Source organism: Ovis canadensis, chromosome 8, assembly GCF_042477335.2.
Source record: "Ovis canadensis isolate MfBH-ARS-UI-01 breed Bighorn chromosome 8, ARS-UI_OviCan_v2, whole genome shotgun sequence".
Lineage (NCBI taxonomy): Eukaryota > Metazoa > Chordata > Mammalia > Artiodactyla > Bovidae > Ovis > Ovis canadensis.
In genome coordinates, this window is record NC_091252.1 from 21,735,773 (window position 1) to 21,759,762 (window position 23,990).

General features: G+C 42.9%; 2 protein-coding genes and 1 pseudogene across 2 annotated transcripts in view; 2 read left to right on the forward strand and 1 right to left on the reverse strand.

The window, feature by feature from the left end:
• The window catches only part of C8H6orf58 (chromosome 8 C6orf58 homolog), a 120,653-nt gene extending 117,053 nt beyond the window's left edge, over positions 1-3,600 (reverse strand). Inside the window, exon 1 of the mRNA XM_069598934.1 lies at positions 3,531-3,600. Within this exon, the coding sequence (XP_069455035.1) occupies positions 3,531-3,600 (70 nt within the window). The remainder of the gene's footprint in view (positions 1-3,530) is intronic.
• An 8,051-nt stretch (positions 3,601-11,651) lies between these two features.
• Positions 11,652-12,501, forward strand: LOC138445186 (small ribosomal subunit protein uS2-like; annotated as a pseudogene).
• A 6,547-nt stretch (positions 12,502-19,048) lies between these two features.
• Positions 19,049-23,990, forward strand: part of MTCL3 (MTCL family member 3) — a 43,969-nt gene continuing 39,027 nt past the window's right edge. The window contains exons 1-3 of the mRNA XM_069598982.1: positions 19,049-20,213; positions 20,699-20,923; positions 22,706-22,864. Of these exons, the coding sequence (XP_069455083.1) occupies positions 19,110-20,213; positions 20,699-20,923; positions 22,706-22,864 (1,488 nt within the window). The 5' untranslated portion in view covers positions 19,049-19,109. The remainder of the gene's footprint in view (positions 20,214-20,698; positions 20,924-22,705; positions 22,865-23,990) is intronic.

Genomic DNA, 23,990 nt, shown 5'->3' on the forward strand with positions numbered 1-23,990 from the left:
AAGAAAGTAGGGAAAACCACTAGACCATTCAGGTATGACCTAAATCAAATCCCTTATGATTATACAGTGGAAGTGAGAAATAGATTTAAGGGCCTAGATCTGATAGATAGGGTGCCTGATGAACTATGGACTGAGGTTCATGACATTGTACAGGAGACAGGGATCAAGACCATCCCCATGGGAAAGAAATGCAAAAAAGCAAAATGGCTGTCTGGGGAGGCCTTACAAATAGCTGTGAAAAGAAGAGAAGGGAAAAGCAAAGGAGAAAAGAAAAGATATAAGCATCTGAATACAGAGTTTCAAAGAATAGCAAGAAGAGATAAGAAAGCCTTCCTCAGCGATCAATGCAAAGAAATAGAGGAAAACAGCAGAATGGGAAAGACTAGAGATCTCTTCAAGAAAATTAGAGATCTCTTCAAGAAAATTAGAGATACCAAGGGAACATTTCATGCAAAGATGGGCTCGATAAAGGACAGAAATGGTATGGACCTAACAGAAGCAGAAGATATTAAGAAGAGGTGGCAAGAATACATGGAAGAACTGTACAAAAAAGATCTTCACGACCCAGATAATCACGATGATATGATCACTAATCTAGAGCCAGACATCTTGGAATGTGAAGTCAAGTGGGCCTTAGAAAACATTACTACGAACAAAGCTATTGGAAGTGATAGAATTCCAGTGGAGCTCTTTCAAATCCTGAAAGATGATGCTGTGAAAGTGCTGCACTCAATATGCCAGCCAATTTGGAAAACTCAGCATTGGCCACAGGACTGGAAAAGGTCAGTTTTCATTTTCAAAGAAAGGCAATGGAAAAGAATGCTCAAACTACCGCACAATTGCACTCATCTCACACACTAGTAAAGTAATGCTCAAAATTCTCCAAGGCAGGCTTCAGCAATACATGAACCGTGAACTCCCAGATGTTCAAGCTGGTTTTCGAAAAGGCAGAGGAACCAGAGGTCAAATTGCCAACATCCGCTGGATCATGGAAAAAGCAAGAGAGTTCCAGAAAAACATCTATTTCTGCTTTCTTGACTATGCCAAAGCCTTTGACTGTATGGATCAGAATAAACTGTGGAAAATTCTGAAAGAGATGGGAATACCAGACCACCTGACCTGTCTCTTGAGAAACCTATATGCAGGTCGGGAAACAACAGTTAGAACTGGACATGGAACAACAGACTGGTTCCAAATAGGAAGAGGAGTGCATCAAGGCTGTATATTGTCACCCTGCTTTTCATAAAGGAACAGGAGCAAAGGGACCAGACGGAGTTTTGGCTCCCTCCTCTAGTAACATGACTGCCTACAACCTGCTTGCGTCATGGAAGAAATTTTCTCAAGACTCTTTGTGGTCTTCTCTGTAAGAAACATTAAACAATATTATTTCTTGCTGTCGTGCATGGCAGATGAATGGAAAGAGGAACCTGAAAGGTGGCTTCCAGGTATTTGACTTGGCCTGAGATACATGTGGGTACAGTCCCCAAGGTTACAGTCATGGAGGAAAGGTTTAACTCTTTGAGACTCATCCTTGGAATGGCAGCCTCCTCCCCCTTTCCCCTTGAACTTAAGTCTTTCTCCAGCTTCACTGTCTTTTGCCTTGAGATAACTACAATAACTCAGAATTCAATGCAACTCATCTTTGCATAAAGGTGGATTCATACTTTTATTGACATTATACTGTATATTGTCACACTGCTTATGATGTATGAGTACATCATACAAAATGCCAGGCTGGATGAAACATAAGCTGGAATCAAGGTTGCCAGGAGACATACCAATAACCTCAGATATGCAGATGACACCACCCTTATGGCAGAAAGCGAAGAACTAAAGAGTCTCTTGATGAAAGTGAAAGAGGAGAGTGAAAAAGTTGGCTTAAACCTCAACGTTCAGAAAACTAAGATCATGGCATCTGGTCCTGCCTCGGTTCTATCTCGTCACAACAAAGATTTGGAGTGATGGACATTAAAGCCCTCGGCATGTCACAGCTCTGAACTGAACTGACTGAACAAGCTGGAGTAACAGGTCTGTTTTTACCTAAGGCAAGGATAGAATTGTTGTAGTCAGGCATTCCGGGTGCAAATGGTGGAGTGCAGTTTATTACACTGGCGGCCCAAGGCAGAGTCTCCTCTTAGCCAAGGATCCTGATCAGTTTTTGTCAAAAGCTTATATACCCTAAGTGTAGGTACCCAAACCCACCTCCCCAAATTACCTGAAACTAGTCTGAACATAGGAAAAGAAAGATACAATCTAAGTTAACCCATGATTCGTATGCCTTAAGCCTAGGTAGTTAACAGTGGACAGTTATCAATAGGCCTGTGGTCATACCCCAATAAGCATAATAGAATTTACGATTTTATTCGGTTACACAGACACTTAGGATATTCTTTTAGGTGATGGAGAGTCTTGGTACGAGCTCTGAGGCTCTTCCTTCTGGGGGGTCTGATTTTCCAGTTGGTATGTCGTTTCCATAGATACTGGGCATAGAGCTCAAAGTCCACAGTCCAGCCCAAGATGGAGCCCTGCTTTTAAGATGAAGCCTGTTCTGTCTGCTTCCTCCTTCAGAATATTTCCACCTATCATGAAATCTAGTTTCCTGAAGAGAAGAAAATATCATGTTCAGGTTGAGCTGTTTTCTCAGGATTTATTTTCTTTTCCCCTTGTGCAGCAAACACAGACACTAAAATCTTCTGAAAGGAAAGAGGGGTGTCTATTTTAACATTTAACCACCGGGGGCTATAAATTAAAAGGACTACAGAAGAGAAAAATAAAACATTTTTGGGCTAGGATTTAGTTTTCCAGCAATCTTGAATTGACAGGTAGCATATCTGCCTCATTTCCCCTCCCAGGAGCCAGTGGATCATGATAGTAAGATATGAATAGTAAGACATAAATATAAATACTTGAGATGAATGAGTTTTAAATTTTAGAACAGGAAGGAACATGAAAAAGTCATATAATCCAAAACACTGATTTTATTGGCTTAAGAAACTGAGGTCCAGTCCAGAGACATTGATTTGCCCCAAATCACATGTTGCATCAAAAATAGAAATAGGCCTTTCTGCAGGGGAGGAATGGAGAGGCAGATGTGCGTCAAGTCTTCATATCAAGATCTGAATGACCTCACCAAGTAACTGGAGGGTCATAAATATTAGCCTGATTCCAGTGTTATAGAGCATGGTATGGTGAATTCTCTAAAGATATCCTGTGGTGAATTCTCTAAAGATATCCTAAAATTTCTTCTTACACATCTAGTGCTCCAGGAACAAATTTATTGATTACTTGCACCATGAAATATCATTTCTGTAATAGAAGTTTAAGTTTATATTTAAAAAAGTATCAACCGATGCTGAATTAAATATAATCTTAAAATAGTCAAGAGGTCAGTGTTTTTGTATAAGCTTTCCCTTTCCTAGAAATTGTACTGTAGTATATAGAAATAATGAATTCTAGAATCATCCTGTTGTAAGTTTCACGTTTATAAAAGAAAGCAGCATGACTGATTGTGTCAAAATAGTTGGCGGCACCAGAGTGATCGCAAAGCGTCACGATGTGGCTGTTGAACAAGACGGTATTCAATAGGTTATAAAGCGCCATCTCGTGGTCGTCTGGAGAGTTTAGCATTCAGGATCACGCTGTCCAACCAGCTCTGTTCCCTGCATGAGGCTCCCTCTTTCCTCTTCTCGAAGCAAACTGTAGAGCAGCGCCTACTCCGTCCTGTCCTTTCGGGATGAAAGGCCCCTAGGACTTGTATATACCTTTTACTTAATTCATTGTAGCAATAATTTGTTTCCCAGAAACAAGACTGTCTCCTGCAAACCTTGAAGTCTGGCTCATTTTATATTGCATTCGAGAATAAATGGCTATTTTCCGAAAGAGGATTTATTCCAGGTTTTCTTTTTTTTTTTCAATTCAAAGTTATTGTCAACATCAGCACTAAGAAACTGGTCTAGTAAATATTAGTTGAAATGACCCTTTAGATGTGCACTGTTTTGTGATGGGCCCATAAAATACACAGATTTCTGAATGTAAATCTATGTTTCTGGCTTATGATACCTTATTTAAAATAGACAAAACTTCCTCAGTTATTAATATCACAGTGAAATGTGAATAAAATTAAATTCTCTAGATGACCGCTAGATGGTGCTATATAACCTACTGAATATCTTCTTGTGACCACCCCACCCCCACCCCACCTCGCCCCCCGCCCCCCATGGACTGCAGCCCTCCAGGCCTTCCTGTCCCTCACCATCTCCCAGAGTTTGCCCAAGTTCATTTCCACTGAATTGGTGATGCCATCCAATCATCTTATCCTCTATTGCCCTCTTCTGCCTTCAATCTTTCCCAGCTTCAGGGTCTTTTCCAATGAGTGGGCTCTTCGCATCAGGTGGCCAAATTATTGGAGCTTCGGCTTCAGCATCAGTCTTTCCAATGAATACTCAGGGTTGATGTCCTTTAGGATTGACTGGCTTGATCTCCTTGCTGTCCAAGGGACCCTCAAGAGTCTTCTCCAGCACCACAGTTCGAATACCATCTACCATCTTGTTTTTACTGCTGTTTCAGGCTTGTTCCAGATGGCTTTTTAATGATTGCAGGTCCAATTTGAATTAATATTTGTTAATGACACGTATAGATAGTGATCAAATAGTATTGCTATTAGTTGAATGATCTGGGACCAGTCAGCTAGCCTCCTTGCGCCTCAGTTTCCTCATCTATGAGATGAGCAGAAGGCTCCTTGCTCATGTAGGACCCCACAACATGGCCTCTTGGCCTTGGCAGAATACACCAAGGGTGAGCCTGTGACCTAAAAGCAGTGACTCCAAATCCTTCTCTGCGCTTTTTTTCAAAATAGAATTGGGAAAGCCAGCCAGGGCTTCCCTGAAGTGGGAGGATCACAACGTGGGATGCAAGTACCGGAGAAGAAGGGCGGGAGCTGGCCTGAAGTAGGAAAAACTGCCATTGAAAAAGCAGAGACCCAGAGATAAGAGGCCGAGAGAGTCCTGCAGGGACCACGTCCCAAGGGTCGATGAGTCCAGTTGTTTTCTCACATTTGGCAACAGGATGTCCCTCCAATAAATACTCTTTTTATGCCCCAGCTAGTTTGACTTGAGTTATCATCACTTTAACCAAAAGAATTCTTACTAATCCAGGGACTCACTCATTCTGTTCATTCAAGAATATAGCCAAGCAATTTAAGTCTCTACCCCATAATCCCTGCAAGTCTACCTCCCTTCGTATTTAATAATACCAAAGAGGAAACAGCACAAAGACAGCAAAAGACAAAATAAGGGGAAAGAGTTTCAAGCTTGTGAATCATCAGAAGTAAGCTGAACCTTGAAAGGAAGTGCCTCCTCAGAAATGCTAAGCACTTTATAAATGGTTGTTACTTCTTACAACCATCACTTCAGTTCTAAAAATCTGGATGGCTCAGCCTTCCTAAACATTCTCCTGCTGGGCAGTTCATTATTTTTTGGATGGTAAGTAAGTGGCATAACTTTATTCTGATCCTGATTCTACTCTTTCAAACTAATGGGATAAGCATATATTTCCCAGTACTTATATTCTCAGAACCTCAAGACAAAAGGAAACAGGAGAAGACGGCACAGTTCTAGTGCAGAATCTCAAGGCAATAAACCAGTGTAGATCTTGACCTCTCTTTCTCTCTTGCTCTCCCTTTTTCTCCTGCTTTCTCTGTCTCAGTAGAAACACGTAGAATCTTGAGTTCTGTTATGCTATGTGCTGCCTATGAAAGCAGAATCCTAAGAGTCTGGGGGATAGGGACATGGAGAATCTGGCGACCCCTCTATTGTTCCATGGCTCTTTTAGGAACATGCTCTAAATTAACCTGGAGAAGTAGAGAATCAATCCTCTCCTGATTAGTATGCAGGTCAAATACAGCTGTCTGATGTGTGGAGGGGCAGTATAAAACATAAAAAATAAAAACATGCTTTATAGTCTTTTATGACTATAAAAAAGTTCATTTTCATTCATCTTCTACATCATTGCAATGAAGAGCATTATGGGAACAGAATGAATTTTTTTTTAAATCTCAATAAATCATTACTCTTCCCCCATAATAGCAGTGTCATCTCTTCCAAACCTTCCCACCTTCTTTCTTGTTGAAAGTGGCCCAACAGTTTCCAGCTCTCTAAGATCACAGTATTTTTTAGAATATCTGTGAAATGTCACTTCTCTCCACCCACGGTCGTTAATTCAGCCAATTCACATTTGTCCCTTTGGAATTTATTACTTTTCCTCCATTTCTGTAACTGTTTTTCCCGATGCAAAGAGCCAACTCATCTGAAAAGTCCCTGATGCTGGGAAAGATTGAAGGCAGAAGGAGAAGAGGGCATCAGAGGATGAGATGGTTGGGTGGCATCACCGATGCAATGGACATGAACTTGAGCCAACTTCAAGAGATGATAAGGGACAGGGAGGCCTGGCGTGCTGCAGTCCATGGGGTCGCAGAGAGCTGGACATGACTGGGTGACTGAACAAAAACTTAACTGTTTTCCTAAACCGAATTCCAATGATCTCAGATTGGATTAGACAAATCTGTGTTTTACTCTCTTCGTCTTCCTTGGATTTATCCTTTCTGACCATGGGCAACCTCTCTCTACTCTCTTCTGCAAGTATCCTTAGTGTGTCTCTGCTGCTTTTTCGATCAAAGCAAAACTGTTTTGACATCTGAAATCTTCATGAATACTTATTTACTTACAAGGTTTTCTTTTTTTTTTAATCTATTCAAAAAGTAAAAGCATTTTTGAGTACTTACAAAGATCTTTTGTCCTCGGTCCTAGAGCTAGAGAAGTGAAAAAAAACAAAAGCTCTACCGTCTTGGAGATTCGAAAGTGGGGAAGCAGACAGGAAAAATTCAATTTATGTGGAGTATGTTAAGTGGAGATAAGTGCTATGAAGGTGCAAAAAAGTATGGTAAGGAGGGTGGAAATTGTTGACTGGGCGCAAGCTTGTATAAAGAAATCAGAATACTGTGACACTCAGAGTAGGTGACATTTGAAAACCGACGAGAGCAGGTGTGGAGGTGCGTGAGGCAAACGGCAATCTTAGGGCAGAGAGCTCTCAGCAGAAGGGAAACAGTGTTTCAAAACTCCCTAGTCCTGAGTGTGCAGGAAGCATTCGAGGAAAAAGCCAGACCAGAGTGTAAGGGTACAGCAAGGTGGAGACAGTAAGGGAGCCTCCTTGAACCATACGCGAAGCAGGGGCTGTGCCCTGGGAGAGCTGGCAAGCTGCTTTATGGGTTGAGCAGAAGAGCAGTGTGTTCTGGCTTGAAACGATCACTCTAGTCTCCATGCGGACATTGCTACATAGGAGAGAGAGGAAGAGCAGGCGCAGGGAGATCCTCTCAGGGAAGTGGTCATTTTCCTTTGGACTATGTGTTAGTCACTCAGTCATGTCTGACTCGTCAATGCTATGGGCTGTAGCCCACCAGGCTACTCCGTCCATGGGATTCTCCTCACAAGAATACTGGAGTGGGTTGCCATTCCCTTCTCCAGGGGCTCTTCCTGACCCAGGGATGGAACCCTGGTCTCCTGCATTGCAGGTGGATTCTTTACCATCTGAGCCACCAGGAAAGCCCTTAGACTGTGGTAGTAGCAGTGAAAGTAGTGAGAAATGAATCTATTTGGAAATTATTTTGTATTCACAGCTGATAAGACTACCTGAATGCTTAAGGAGGTGTGCAGGGAGAAAAAAAGGAGTGAAGAATTTTGAATTAACTAACCAGAAAGTTGGAGTTATTATTAACTGGTCTTGAGAGTCCCTTGGACTGCAAGGAGATCCAACCAGTCCATTCTGAAGATCAGCCCTGGGATTTCTTTGGAAGGAACGATGCTAAAGCTGAAACTCCAGTACTTTGGCCACCTCAGGCGAAGAGTTGACTCATTGGAAAAGACTCTGATGCTGGGCGGGATTGGGGGCAGGAGGAGAAGGGGGCGACAGAGAATGAGATGGCTGGATGGCATCACTGACTCGATGGATGTGAGTCTGAGTGAACTCCAGGAGTTGGTGATGGACAGGGAGGCCTGCGATTCATGGGGTCGCAAAGAGTCAGACATGACTGAGCGACTGAACTGAACTGAACTGAACCGGAAAACTACTGAAGATACCCGACTACTCGTTAACAGAAAGATTCTACATCTTTCATTTCAAACTCTTCATGACCCCATGGACTGTAGTCCGCCAGGCTCCTCTGTCTAATGGATTTTCCAGGCAAGAATACTGGAGTGGATTGCCATTCCCTTCTCCAGGGGATCTCTCACCCAGGGATCCAACACAGGTCTCCTGTGTCTCCTTCATTGCAGGCGGTTCTTTACCCACTGAGCCACTGAGGAAGCCTCTCCTTGCCTTAGGCTGTAGCTTTCATTTCCTTTGCTTAAATCCCCCTTCTCTTTTGCAATATCCCCATTCAATTGAGAATATTTATGAAGTACTTATAATTTGCAAAACCCTGTTCTAAAAACTGGGAAGGATCTAAAATAAGTAAGATGTGGCCCCACATATCCCAAACAATCTATATGAGAAGAATATTACATGCATTTGTGACAATAAAGCAATATAATACAAATGTGCATATTTTTATGGCTAAATAATCATTTGTGAGCAAAGAATAGTGAATGGTACAGAAACAGTGGAAATGTAACTGTGAAAAGACATGGCCCCTGTTCTTTAAAAGTTCGATGAACGTCCAATACAAATAAAAGGAAAGAACGACACAGAATTAAGGCAGAAATAGATCACTGTCAACCAGGGGGATTCAATAAATGGGTCAAACCTGTAATTTTTTTCAAGGCCAGCTTGAATTTTATGCTTCCATGAGATTTTCCCTGACTAAATTGCCCTCTGGTAAGTTTCCTTAACACCTACATAAAATCAGCACTCGGATTTTTGCTTAGGTTTATATTTTCTCAAAAGTATCCATTTGTTATACTATGGAACATAAACATGAGAGCAGGAACTTCATCTTATTTAATTTCCTTTAAACTTTAAAACACTAAATATTGTTAAAAAATTAGAAAATATACAAATTACTCATACTATAAAAAAATCTTATGTTACTATAAAATGCTTTTGGAAGAGGAGTGTGGAAGGGTAGGAGAGTCTTCCCAAAAGTCCAGAAAACTTCCTTTTTTGAATGTGTGTGTGTGTGTGTGTGTGTGTGTGTGTATTGCATCCCAAATAGGAATACATTAAATGCTGAAAGAATTAGTCAAATGCTTGTCCCCTAATTTTAGTTCGGAGACTTTACATCAGGCGACGGTACTATTCCCACATATTCTGAACAATTGCTGTCAATCATGGTGTGTGATTTTCCTTTTATCAGGCAGTGCATGTTACTTTAATTTCCTTTTTCATATTTCTGATTTAAAGCACTATCCCTTTGTGATAAAGATGAAAAGAAACAATGTATGGAAATACTATCAAGTTTGAAACATTCTGTAAAGGTAGCTTGTTTTTTAAACTTTTAATATCTGCTTTTATGCTAGTTCTGTCCATTCTTGGCAAGATGATTTTGGTCAAAATGGGGAATTTCACATAGAATGGCTGACACTAGCTTGTTGTTTTGCTAACCTTTTTTTCACATTTCACAGGTATATGTTAATGCGATGTGTGTGTGTGTTCTTTAAACAAAATACTCTTTAGGTTGTCTCAGATCCTCAGTGACACTCATAGTATGAAGTTTTCGCCATTTAAAAGTGCTGAAGTTGATAAAACACAGTGAAAGAAGTCACTGCACAATGCTATTTTCACTTTGTCACATGAAATAAAAAAGAAAAAGCAAAAAAAAAAAAAAACAGCCAAGGAAAAATCATTCAACTGAAGAAACTTGGTTCGCACACATAGTCTAGCTCAAAATCCATAAAATGTAGTGACTGTAATGGATAGTTTCAAGGAAGGTTTTTTCACTTGTGGGACAATTTTATATTCTTCATTTCTAAAGGAAATTCAAAAGGCTTTCATATTCTTCATTTCTATAAAAAAGAAAAATAGTGTATGAAAAACAATTGATATTTACAATATCATTCAGCTACATGGCAGAGACAAAAATCAACTAATTATAGTTTTCATACATAGCAGCAAATAATTGAAAATATAGTTGAGATATACTGCTTACAACTGAAACAAATATTTTGGATTACCTGAAAATAAGGCCAAAACACAAATGCAAGATTATAACCACAACACAAAAGAAACATTGTTAAGGAACATTTAAAATAATTCAAATCAATGGGTAGATTACATTCCCATGCAAAAATACTCTAATATTACAAAGATATGAATTTTCCCAAGTGGATGTATAAAGTTAGATAATCAGTGCAGGATTTCCGGAAAGCATGATAAAAACTAAAGTTCACGTGAGAGAAAAAAGGACATAAGGAAACAGAGAAGATTTAAATGAATAAAAGGGGACATGCCCTATCAGATGTCAATGTGGTCTATGAATTTTTTATAATTAAAGTAGCATATGTCAGCACAGGAATAGATCAATGAAAAGAGTAATGCAGAAAAGACACCATTATTATTGGAATATGGAATACTATTAAAAAAACAGTATGATTATTAAGAGCATGCGCTCTGAAGCTAGCATGGCTTGGTTCAAGTCTGAGTCTGACACTAAATTGTCACTTTGGGAAAATTATTTACTCTCACTGAACTTTGATAACCTAATGTATAAAATGGAGATAATAACAGTACCTACCTATTTTTAGGATTAAATTTTTAAATAATATAAATACTTGAAAAGTTGTACTGGCTTTCTAGGTGGCTGACTGGGTAAAGAATCCACCTACAATTCAGGAGACACCAGAGATGAGGGTCCGATCCCCAGGTTAGGAAGATTCCCTGGAGAAGGGAATGGCAACTCACTCTAGTATTCTTGCCTGAAGAATCCCAGGGACAGAGGAGCCTGGCGGGCTACAGTCCATGGGGTCACAAAGAGTCGGACACAACTGAAGCATCCTCATTAGCAATCAAAAGATATTATTTATAATTATAATCATCTCAGTAAGACAAAGAACAACTACTGCTATTGATTTTAAGCCAGTGGAGAAAGGATAACTGGTTACTTGCTGAAACCACACTTAAATTACTATGGCACATCGTTCATAAAAATAATTTCCAGATTTATTCAAAGCAGCTAATTTTTAAATTTCTAAAAATTATATTGAATTAAAACTATGCATGAAAACATATTATAACTTTGTAATGGGAAGACCTTTCTAAGCCCAAGTCTGCTGCTGCTGCTGCTAAGTAGCTTCAGTCGTGTCCGACTCTGTGCGACCCCATGGACAGCAGCCCACCAGGCTCCTCTGTCCCTGGGATTCTCCAGGCAAGAATACTGGAGTGGGTTGCCATTTCCTCCTCCAATGCATGAAAGTGAAAAGTGAAAGTGAAGTCGCTCAGTCATGTCCAACTCCTAGCGACCCCATGGACTGCAGCCTACCAGGCTCCTCCATCCATGGGATTTTCCAGGCAAGAGTACTGGAGTGGGGTGCCATCACCTTCTCTGAAGCCAAAGTCTAACAGCTATAATTATTGAAAAATGCATATGTGCTTTCCGTACCACCAAGACAGGAGCTCATACAGCATTGTTCTGGATTCCCATCATAAATTAAAGGGAAACTTTCACAATGTCCAAAGTCCTTGATGTCCTGCAAATGAAGGAGAAGGATGCCCTCAAATACCTTGCCGCAGGAACCCACTTAGGTGGCCCCAACCTTGACTTCCAGATGGAATGGTGCATCTGCCAAAGGAAAGCTCATGGCATGTACATCATAAGTATGACGAGAACCTGGGAGAAGCTGCTGTTGGCAGCGCATCATTGGTGCCATTGAAAACCCAACTGATGTCAGTGTCACTTTCTCCAGGAATCCCGGCCAGTCGGCTGTGCTGGAGCCCACTGCTGCCACTGGAGCCACTCCTATTGCTGGCCGCTTTACTTCTGGGAACTCCACTAACCAGATCCAGGCAGCCTTCCGGGGGCCAAGACTTCTGGTGGTTACTGATCCCAGGGCTGGCCACTGGCCTCATACAGAAGCCTCTTACATGAACTCGTTTAGCATTGCTCTGTGTAACACAGACTCTCCCCTGTGCTGTGTGGACATCACCATTCTGTGCAACAAGGGAGCTCACTCAGTGGGTCTGATGTAGGGGAAGTTCTGCACCTGCGTGGCACCATCTCCTGTGAACACCCATTGAAGGTCATATCTGATCTCTGCTTCTACAAAAATCCTGGAGAGACTGACAAAGAAAAGCAGGAGGCAACTGAGAAGCCTGTGACCAGGGAGGAATTTCCAGGTGACTGGACTGCTCTAGCTCCAAAGTTCACTGCTTCCTAAGCTAAGGTGATGGGCTGGTCTGAAGGTGTGTGGGTGCTTTCTGTGTCTATTCAGCTGTTCCCCACTCAAGCCTGTCAAAGAAGACTGGTCTGCAGCTCCAACTGCTCAGACCACTGACTAGGTAGGAACAACCCTGGAGTAGTCTTAAGTTGTTCTTCCACAAACTCAAAATGGAAATAGGTTGACAGATAATAAAGTTTCTTAAAAAAAAAAAGAAAGAATAAGAAAAATATATCCACATATTAATTAAGAATTTTGTGCAAAACACCACAAAATCAGAGGGCAAAAGACAGTCTGGAGAAAATATTTACAAATAGAATATAGAAAAAGCTATTCTAAGGTTTCACAGTGAAGTATAGGTTCAGCTCGGTTCAGTTCAGTCCCTTAGTCGTGTCTGACTCCTTGTGACCCCATGAATCACAGCACGCCAGGCCTCCCTGTCCATCACCAACTCCCGGAGTTCACCCAAACTCATGTGCATCGAGTCGGTGATGCCATCCAGCTATCTCATCCTCTGTCGTCCCCTTCTCCTCCTGCCCCCAATGCCTCCCAGCATCAGGGTCTTTTCCAATGAGTCAGCTCTTTGCATGAGGTAGCCAAAGTATTGGAGTTTCAGCCTCAGCATCAGGCCTTCCAATGAACACCCAGGACTGATCTGCTTTAGAATGGACTGGTTGGATCTCTTTGCAGTTCAAGGGCCTCTTAAGTCTTCTCCAACACCACAGTTCAAAGGCATCAATTCTTTGGCGCTCAACTTTCTTCACAGTCCAACTCTCACATCCATACATGACCACTGGAAAAAACATAGGCTCAACCAGATGGACCTTTGTTGGCAAAGTAATATCTCTGCTTTTTAATATGCTATCTAGGTTGGTCATAACTTTCCTTCCAAGGAGTAAGCGTCTTTTAATTCCATGGCTGCAATCACCATCTGCAGTGATTTTGGAGCCCCTCAAAATAAAGTCTGACACTGTTTCCACTGTTTCCCCATGTATTTCCCACGAAGTGATGGGACCAGATGCCCTAATCTTAGTTCTCTGAATGTTGAGCTTTAAGTATGGGTGGCTGGAGAAGGCAATGGCACCCCACTCCAGTACTCTTGCCTGGAAAACCCCTGGACAGAGGAACCTGGAAGGTTGCAGTCCATGGGGTCACTGAGGGTCAGACACGACTGAGCAACTTCACTTTCACTTTTCACTTTCATGCATTGGAGAAGGAAATGGCAACCCACTCCAGTACTCTTGCCTGGAGAGCCGTCTATGGAGTCCCACAGAGTCAGACACGACTTAGCAGCAGCTAAGTCACTTCAGTGATGTCCGACTCTGTGGGACCCCATAGACTCTATCCTAAATTACTTTAGGATGCCTACTATACCCACAATGAAGTGAAGTGAAGTCGCTCAGTCGTGTCCAACTCTTTGTGACCCCATGGACTGTAGCCTACAAGGCTCCTCTGTCCGTGGAATTTTCCAGGCAAGAGTACTGGAGTGGGTTGCCATTTCCTTCTCCAGGGGATCTTCCCAGTCTAGGGATCAAACTTGGGTCTCCCACATTGCAGGCAGACGCTTTACCATCTGAGCCACCAGGGATGAAGGAGGATTTAGGGTAGGAAGATAAAAAAATTCTTAAAGAGCTGATATATAAAAATTGACAATTCTGAGCTATTAAACTAGTAAGATTAGGGAAAATTTAATAACTTAATTAAATTTATGTATATGGAATGTATATAGAATTTAAATGTGTATAGAATCTTAAATGTATATAGAATTTATGTAATAATTACTAGACTTGTTAAAAATCTTCACTAAGATTATGAGTGAAAATGAAATGGTATTAAAATCAGATGCTTGATAATATTTTGGCTATAATGAGTGGCTAGACATTGAATTATCAAGAGTTGATATTCATGAACATTTACAGAAGTAGTACAACAGAAGTTTGGGATGCAATACATAATTGCAAACTTACACAACAGCAAAAAACAAGAGTAAATAAAATACCTGTGGTAGAGTAGCAATTTCTGCCATTCACAAGTAGCAGCCTTATCCAGTATATAAATTAACCATCAGTTTTGGGTCCTCATGTTAAGTTATAACATGTGTTCACTTGGTCCAGGAGATTGTAGAACAGACCTTACTGAGATGGCTGAAATTAGGCTAAACCAAAGTATAATGTGGTTTGTAACCTGCTTAGAGATTAAAAAGATAAATCATGATGTTTACAACCCAAAGAGTCTATGATTCATAAACTATTATCTGAAATGTAATTCAGATAACATGTTTTTTTTTTTTTTACAGCATACATATGATGTCAGTAGTGATCAAGACAATGGCACATATTCAAGCTAAATTATTCTCCCAAAACAGAGGATGGATCTGAAAACATCAGCTTTTCTCTGTCACTAGCAAATAAAATAGCAAGTCAGATAAATTTCCAATTCAAAAGTTCCTTTTATGGCACATTTACATCAGTAAAGAAGCATCTTAAATACTGCTTGCACTTAATTTTTATTATTAGCTTTAAACCCTGAATTGCATAATACTATATTATAAAATGACATGTTTAAGCACATTGGCTGTTTGATTTAAGATGCATGATAATCAATTCTTGATTTTTATTAGATGTTTTTAAAGTTACTAACTGCATTGAAATAAATAATATCGACTAAGGAAGAACTGAAATATAGATACCTAAACAGAGTACAAATTCTTAAAGAAGCAGGATGAGGTAGATTTTGTGTCCACAGACTATGTTTATAATATCATTATTTGATTTGTAAAGATTAATCTGAAAAATGTTTTTATTCATTTTAAATCAATCTTGGTATTTCTTAAGGAAATCAAGCAAATTCCAAATAAATTGTGATTACATTTTACCTTGCTGTTTTCCCTTAATTTTTGGTATGTTAGTCAAAGTCTGAACTATTCATGGTAGATATCATAGACATCCCATTTCCACCTTCCAGAGGTATTTAAAGGATTATATGGAAATCATCCCATTTCTCATCAACATGCTTGAGCCTACCCAAACAGTAACTATTTCTTGATTTTTCTTTGCAGACCCAGCACCTTGGACAGTGCCGAGCATAAACCAGGCATTGCTCTATTTTGGAGCAGATAAACAGATTTTGTGCTGATGCTATATTTGTCTTATATATTGCTGGAGATACTAATCACCAGGGCTTGAGCATCTTTATGTTTCACTGTAATGATACTGCTTGTATGCAAACCAGTCCTAAAATGTGTTATTTCGTTTTTAATGCAAGGTGTTACACTTGGAAAACAAAATGTTACACTAAAATTCATGTCAATATAAAAATTATTATTTCCAGATATCGATCCTCTTTTACATGCAAAACCAGAATATTAATGTTAGAGAAATTTAAAATAAAAATACTCTTTGTAAAGCAGCGCTTTTCATTCTCATCTTCAAGTTCACCAAAGAATTCCTAAGGGTAAGAAAGAGAACTTCCTACTTCCCTCCACCCACTTCACCCCACCAAAACAAACCAAAAAAGGAAGGAAAAAGAGAATTTTCCAGTCTTATTTTTAAATACTATTATTGTGCATTGTCAAGACATATATTCAGAAGCCCCTCCCCCCGCTCCTTTAAACTCGTATCTTATAGTAAATACACTCTTGATGATTCTTGTTACCCACATGCACTACTATGAAGATTATGGACCACGGTAATTGTTCCTTGTGTTCACAGTGGACCCTGGAACTTAATAAAGGAAAGAAGAAAATGGAGCGAAGGCAAACCCGTCTGTAAGGGATCGCTGCAAACCGGTTTTTATTCGGTTTGTACTAAATGAGTCGAGGCGTAACAAGAACCCTTTGTCTGCGGGACGACGTATCTGGTGACCATTATCTCCTCGTGGAGACGACGTCTGAAGACTCCGCCCGGGCTGGGGGTGGGGAGGGTGCACCGCGTGGAGAGCTCAACCGAGACTTAAAGTGAGGGAACAAAGAGACCTCCCAGCTGCCGCCCGCCAGCGCCGCGCAGCTGCATCGAGAGATGCGGATCACACCCGGAAGGCTCTTGGAATCCGCCTCCCCGAGACCAGAGCTCAAGTAAATAATTGATGGCGATTGATCCGGCCCAGAACAAAGCTCTGCGGAAAACCAGCGCATCCGATTCCGAGTGGCTTTGGAAGCTTCTGCCAAGGAAGGGGTATGCGAGTGCAGCGGGACCTCTGAGCGCCGCTCCGGGTCTTCCATCTCGGGCGTGGCTCCGGCCCTTTTTTGTCTGCCTGCCACCCGCCCCTCCGCCTTCTCTTCCCTTTTGAAAATAGCCTCTCTTTGGTTACTTCTGCCCTGTCCTCCCTTGCAATCCCGCCTCCTCCCCTGCCCCGGCCGGTGAGGTCAGCTCATGAATATCAGTGCACTTCCCTGGGAGCGTCTGGCACGGCGTGGTACCTCGCGGGTTCGCCGGCTCCGAGCCGCAGCTCCAGCACGGCCGCTGACGCCGAAGGAGTCATTCGCTCTCCCGGCCGCTGAGTCTCCGCGTTCACGCCATTGTTTGGAGAAAGCGAGTGGGTGTGGAACTGGTGCGAACCGGCCCAGAGTGAAAGTGCTCAGCCAGTCGGTCGCATATACAACACGGCGAAGTGAAACTTTCCTCGTCTCCTGAAGACACAGTAATAAATCCTGAAGTCCCCTGAAGATCAGAAGGAAAGAGCTGTCGATTGACTTCAAAAAGCATCGCCTCTGCTAAGAAGTGAGCAGTTCTGGATTTTCTAAAGGGATGGGGATGAGATATGGGGTTGGATGGGTCAGTGGGCAGATAAAGCTTGAGAGTAAAATTGTTGGTCTAGGCCGTTGCTGGGGTGCTTGCTTGGCGATTTTCGTAAAGGAAGCCTCCAAGAGAGACAGCATCTTGTCACTTTGTGAGAACCACGTGACAGCAGCCAGGTACCTTTGATTGTGGGAGTCGAGTTCCTGGAACTCGAACTTCCTAACCTGGGTTAGAACTATATGGGGGTGAATTAAGCCTTCTCTGGTGGCTTTCAGCTTCGGAGTGGTTATGCCTAATTCAAAATAAAAATAAGCTTGCTTTGGCAGTATAACTTATCTGGGTGATCCGCCTTAGTGTGACCTGCCAAATAGCTAGACCAGATATTCTGGGAGCACGTTGCTCTGGGAGAAGGTGTAGAAAATAAGCTGATGGACGACTGTTCCTTCACCCTCCCACCATCTCTTCTTTGTTCAGTGTTATTTTCCAAACCGAGTTGGAAGGAGATTCCTAAAAGAGAATGGGAAATGGAGGAGCCTTCCCAGTAATATTTCTTTATAAATTGAGGTATTACTACACATTGACTAAGTTATGGTACTTAGACAATATCAGGAATAATGCTAGTACAGTAACTAACAAATATCTTCTCTCATAATAGGAGCTTTTAAAAAAAAAAACAACAACAACAGAACTTTCTGCCTAGTCATGCCCTTTTCAGTGCTTTAGAGAGAAATTATATTTCTAAGGAAAAAGCACCTAATTGAATAGCTGAGCAAGCTGAATCAGTAGGGAGAAGAACCAGGAGGCAATGGGTTTTGAGTTGCTGTTTTCCAGATTTTAAAAGCCAGTAATGGATTTATCTTGAAAAAAAAAAAAAAAAAAAAACACTGTAGGAGTTAATTGTACCACAGTGAGGATGCACCAGGCTTCTTGGGTGTAGGGTCCTTCTGTCTTAATTTGACTTCATGGAAAGGACTGGGCACTTTAAAAGTGTAACTTTGCCTGTTAGGTGCCATCTGAGAAGATGCTTAATAATGAAAATGCTTTCTATCTAGCAATTACCCTTAAAACTAAAACGATTCACAAAACAATGAAATTTGGATAGGTGTAGAAAAGTTACCACTTGTAATTTAAGAAATTTTGCACATTCACAATAAATTATTCAAAAAGTATTTTTATTTCTCAAAGCTAAACATAAATAAAAGAAAAAAATTCCTTTACGGTTGCTAATGATGAAAACATATAGATGATTTTAATGCCATATTTTCTTGAAACTGAATTTGATTTGAAGCCATTCATTATTTCTATTTTCTTTCAGTTCTAGTCTAAAGGAAGGAAAATGGGTGCATTTCTCTAATTAAAAGCAACAATAAGGGTTAGATCAGTTTGAGAAGAGTATTTATCCATAACAAATTTTCTCTGGGAAAACCTTTTTCATCTAATTGACATTTGAGAATATTAATTAAAACTTTCTCCACAAAACCAGGATTTGAAATGCAGATATGATAGTGAAGAAACCAAAGTTAAAAAATCAGGGTATTGACAATTCTAGCATATGGACATCTTTCCCTTCTGAAGCTTCTTCTTGACCTTATCTTCTTAAAAAGAAGAAGAAGAAGAAACAAAAAAACATCCTTCCATCAATTCCTTTTGACTCCATGCTTGCCATAGCCTGCTACCGTGAGAATGTTAGGTTCAGCAGCTTTCAGATCTTCGTTTTACCGCGGTAGAGTGGGGTGGTGATAGCGCCTCCCCGGGCGAAATGAGAATTGACAATTCTGCATCCTATTTGTAAGTCAAGGCTTCTATAAAGCGCCTTTCAAATCTCATATTCTAGGACTTCTCCTGTTGAGGGGAATCAGCCTTTGCTCTGTAACAACGCAGATATGCTGTGTGCTTTCCTTCTTTTGTTTCCGTCTCAGATTAGAAAGGAAGGTTGGTGGCAGTGAAGAGGGGAGCGAATGATCTGGTGATGGACTATTGTAAATCACGCCCCTTAGATTCTTCCTAGACCGCCATGAGTCAGCCACCGACGGGGGGCGCTGCCCCTGTCACAGCCGCGGCTCCTGCCGCTACCGGTGCCACTGAGGCTCGCTTGCACCCGGAGGGCAGCAGCAGAAAGCAGCAGCGTGCTCAGTCACCCGCTAGACTGAGGGACAATTCTGTCCGACAGGCAACCTCGACCACCCGGGCCCCAGCAGGGGCTGGCACTAAACTCAATTCTAGTCGACAGCAGCAGCTGCAGCAGCAGCAGGGCAACAAGACCGGGAGCCGCTCAGCGCCTCCGGCCAGCGCCCGGGGAAGCGGAGGCGGAGCGGAGAAGGCCGCGCCCCCGGCGCCCAAGGGGGCGGCCTCGGGAGCTGTCCAGCCTGTAGCTGGTGCTGAAGCAGCCCTAGTGGCGACGGTGGCCCCGGTGGGTGTCAGGAGGCCTGGCCTGTCCGAGGAGCCGCTCCGGGAGCTAGAGCCCGCGTCCTCTAAACTCGGGGAACCCCCTCCGCTAGGGGAAGGAGGAGGAGGGGGTGGGGAAGGAGGAGGAGCCGTCAGTGGCTCCGGGGAAAGGGAGGGGGGCGCTCCGCTGCCACCGCCGCCGCCCAGGGGCTGGCGAGGGAAAAGCGTCCGCGCTCAGCAGAGGGGCGGCAGCGGCGGGGAGGGGGCCTCCCCTTCGCTATCCTCCTCCTCCTCTGCGAGCAAAACCCCAGGCCCCGGCAGCAGAAATTCCGGGCTTGGCGTGGTGGCGGGTGGCGGCGGTGCTGGAGGGAGCTACTGGAAGGAAGGATGTCTGCAGTCTGAGCTCATCCAATTCCATCTGAAGAAAGAGCGGGCAGCGGCGGCGGCCGCGGCTCAGATGCACTCTAAGAACGGCGGCGGCGGCAGCAGCAGCCACCGCAGCTCTCCGGTCGCCGGCGCCCCTGCTGTTTGTGAGCCCCTGGCGGTCCCTCCCGCCTCCCCAATGGCGGCGGCGGCAGAGGGCCCCCAACAGAGCGCAGAGGGCAGCGCGAGCGGCGGGGGCATGCAGGCGGCTGCGCCCCCTTCGTCGCAGCCGCACCCGCAGCAGCTCCAGGAGCAGGAAGAAATGCAGGAGGAGATGGAGAAGCTGAGGGAGGAGAACGAGACTCTCAAGGTGAGTTGGGGCGGGAGGCGGGGGGAGGACCGGTTGGGGGAGGGGAGGCGTGGGCCTCGGAGGATTAGGGCGTGTCCTGGCAAAGTGAGAGGCGGCTAACCCTCTCTCACTTAAAGAAGAAGGGAAGGGGGACAGGAAACGAGAGGAGGGGGTTCCTAGGCCCTTTCCGGATCTCAGAGGGCTCGAGATCAGTAGCGTTAGGTTTTTATTTGGCTCCAAATCTGGGCCTTCGTTTCTCTGGTTATTATGGTTTGTCTCACTTTTTCATGGAGAGTACTCGAGTTAGGAGAGCGAGGGAAGGCCAAGGCCCCGTTTCCTTAGTTTCTTGTCGTTCGTTCAGCTCCGTGTTATCCCTGTCCCATGGAGAGGGGCCGCTAAAGCTGAGGATTTGGAGTTGGAATGGGGTGTTTGTGCTGTGTGTCCGAGGGGTGGGATGGGGTGGTGGGGCGAGGCCAGTTTTGATCCGCGGCCTGTCCCCGCCTCAGAACGAGATCGATGAGCTGAGGACCGAGATGGACGAAATGAGGGACACTTTCTTCGAGGAGGACGCCTGTCAACTGCAGGAAATGCGCCACGAGTTGGAGAGAGCCAACAAAAACTGCCGGATCCTGCAGTACCGCCTCCGCAAAGCAGAGCGCAAGCGGCTCCGCTACGCGCAGACGGGCGAGATCGACGGCGAGCTGCTGCGCAGCCTGGAGCAAGACCTCAAGGTCTGCGGCGGGCGCGGGGGACGGGGCGGGGGTGGGGACGCGGATCCAGGGCTTTTTGCGTCGAAAGGCCTTCAGTGGGGAGAGGCCAAGAGCTTTAGGGAAGCGGGAGTTTTCGCAGCCCCTATGACAGCAATTCAAGGTCCGAGAATGGGAGGAGGAGGAACGGACAGGTGGATGTGAGAGTCCTGTGTGTACGAAAGGTCTTCCGGAGGGCGAGCTCGGGGTACTCTCCTGGGAAGGAACCGTGATTCTTACCGAGGTGGGAGGAGGGCGCCTCCCTCCCCAGCGGAGCATGGGTGTGGCAGGGTGCCGGCTCGGGCCTGGATCTGGCTTCCAGAGAGCCTCCTCCGAGTGCAGGCCGAGTGGATGGATTCAGGCACCAGGAGCAGCGCGGTGAAGACTCCTCCGGGGGAGGTGAAGCCCAGAATAGGGGCAGCTCCCGGGAAGATACTAGAGTGGAGATTTCTCTCTGAAAGCCGCCACCCCTCCCCCGCATCCCCGCCTTCTTCCAGAAGTCTTTCCTCTGTGTACTTAACCATTTCAACCACTCCCAGAAAGGAACACTGTCTCAAGTGTGGTTCCTTTAGCAAAAGTAATGGGAGAGTGAGCTAAATGAAAGAACCTTGTTCTTAGTGAAGTAGCTCCTTCAGAATCTCTGCCAGTGGAGAAATTTCAGCTTGGAAACGAGAGTTTGGGGCAGGTGCTGTCTGTTCATTGGGTTTGACTATAGGCAGATTCATGGACAAGGCAAATCAGATGTTATCTTGACTGTCTTGGACAACAAATGAAATGCAATTTCAGTTGTATTAATTTCATCAAGATATCAAAACTGAATGTAATTATCTTTTTTTTAAGCTATGGGAAAACATTTTATGCAAGTTGTATTATTTCTTTTTCCTTTTTCTGACATTTGTGGAATGTCGGTCGTGCACCAGGCAGTATGGCAAGCCTTTTGCCATATATTATTATTTCACTTAGTTCTCAAGGGTAAAAAAAGAAACAAAACTGTAAGGTAGAGATTATTAATAACGTCATTTCATAGGTGACGAGATGACCCCTTTACAGAAATTAAGCGCCCAGCCCCTAGCCCTGGAACTTGGCTAGTAAGTGGTCAGCCTGGCTCCCTAACCTAGTCCAGGTTCACTGTCTGTGTCCTAAGTCACTGAACCAAACTACTTCACTTTTGTTCCAAACCCTAAAATTTCTGAGGTAATCTTTAAACAGGAGGCAAAAATGCACACACTAATTTTTTTTAACTTAATCTCAAAGATTAAAATGTTTCATAAAACTAAACACCTAGAATGATAGGGTCAAAATTCAAGCCCCAGACTCTACTTGGAAAAATTTTATTTTCAAGTGTTTTAAAATAAGTGATAATGGGGGCACCTGGAATGAGAGGAGATTTGTGAAATTTCTCTACAGATAGTAAAACACGATTGAACATTTATAACCATGATATCATGTAGACATTAAGGGAACAGAGTGTAGAACCAGACTACCTGGTTGCTTGTTAGCTCTGTTACCTTGAGCATATTACTTTACCTCGATAAGCCTCAGTTTTCCTCATCTATAAAATAGGAATAATACTCAGACCTATTCTGTGGGATTGCTGTGTGGTTAAATGGTTTATATGTGTTAATGGTTCATATGCAAAGCATCTGGAAGGATGCCTGGCATATGGTGGATACTATATACGTATTGGCTCTAATACTTTTAATGTAACTAGTCCATTTATTGAATTGTGTTTAATTATATTTTACTGGTAAAAACACTTTAATTTAGGTTGCGAAGGATGTATCTGTGAGACTTCACCATGAACTGGAAAATGTGGAAGAAAAGCGAACGACGACAGAGGATGAAAATGAGAAACTGAGGCAACAGCTTATAGAAGTTGAGATAGCAAAGCAAGCATTACAGAATGAACTGGAAAAAATGAAGGAGGTTAGTAACTGATTATCTCATGGCATGTTGTGTATATTTAGCTCTCCATAGAGAGAGCCAAAGACCAATATGACTGTTGATTCCATTTTTATGATTGTAGGACAGTTTGTGGTTCTCACCCAATATAGTAACAGATACAAGCTTTCATACTAATAAATAAGTAGCAAAGAAGTAATTCTGACCTCTGCCCTGCTTCTCACTTGACATACATGAACCGTGACTGATGCTTTCTTTGTGTGTGTCATCTGAATGGATGTTAGTGAAATAAATTACACAGCTATGCCAAACACAAAGGGTATCACAAGTATGAAGGATTGAGCCTTCAGTTAGTTGAGGGGGAAGGGCTAATCCTGTGAGATTTCTACAGAGTTCGTAGAACCACAGACTTTTAGGATGAAAAAGACCATCAAGGCCATTCAATCTGATCTAATTGTTGCTTGACTCCTCCTTATAACACAACCCCCAAATGGCCTAATACTTAGAGGACCACCAGCACCTAGCCCTTAAGATCTTCTCTGGTGGTTTAGTTGATAAGTCGTGTCCAACCCTTGTAACCCCATGGACTGTAGCCTGCTAGGCAACTCTGTCCATGGGATTTTCCAGGCAGGAATACTGGAGTGGGTTTCCATTTCCTAATTTTGTCACAGCATAACTCTGTTTAAGATTTTCTTTCGAGTTGAAATTTATTTACTAGTAAGTTTAATACATTCATCTTAGTCCTTCTCGTTTAAGTAGAAGAATCAGAGTTCTCTTCCACATTAGCTGCTAGAATATTCCTAGCAAGTTTCCCCTGAATCTTCTCAAAGAACAAAATCAGTAATAAGAAAAAAACTAGAGAGTAAAAGAAACAGAAAAGATGTATCAAGAAATAATTAGCTTTGTGGTAAGTAACAATTTGAGATAAAATAGTATTCTTCCTTGAAAGCTTCCTGAAAACATATGGTGCAACTTGTGAAAAGCATTATTGAAAATTAACAAATACATATGTGGTTCTCTGAACATGTAAATGAAAATCCTGGTCTTTCCATAGACTAATTGAGATATTGCACTTTCCATTGCTGTGCTTATCTCGAAGTGGTATAAAAATGTAACTACACCCAGGTAAGTGTGTTATTCGCTCAGTTGA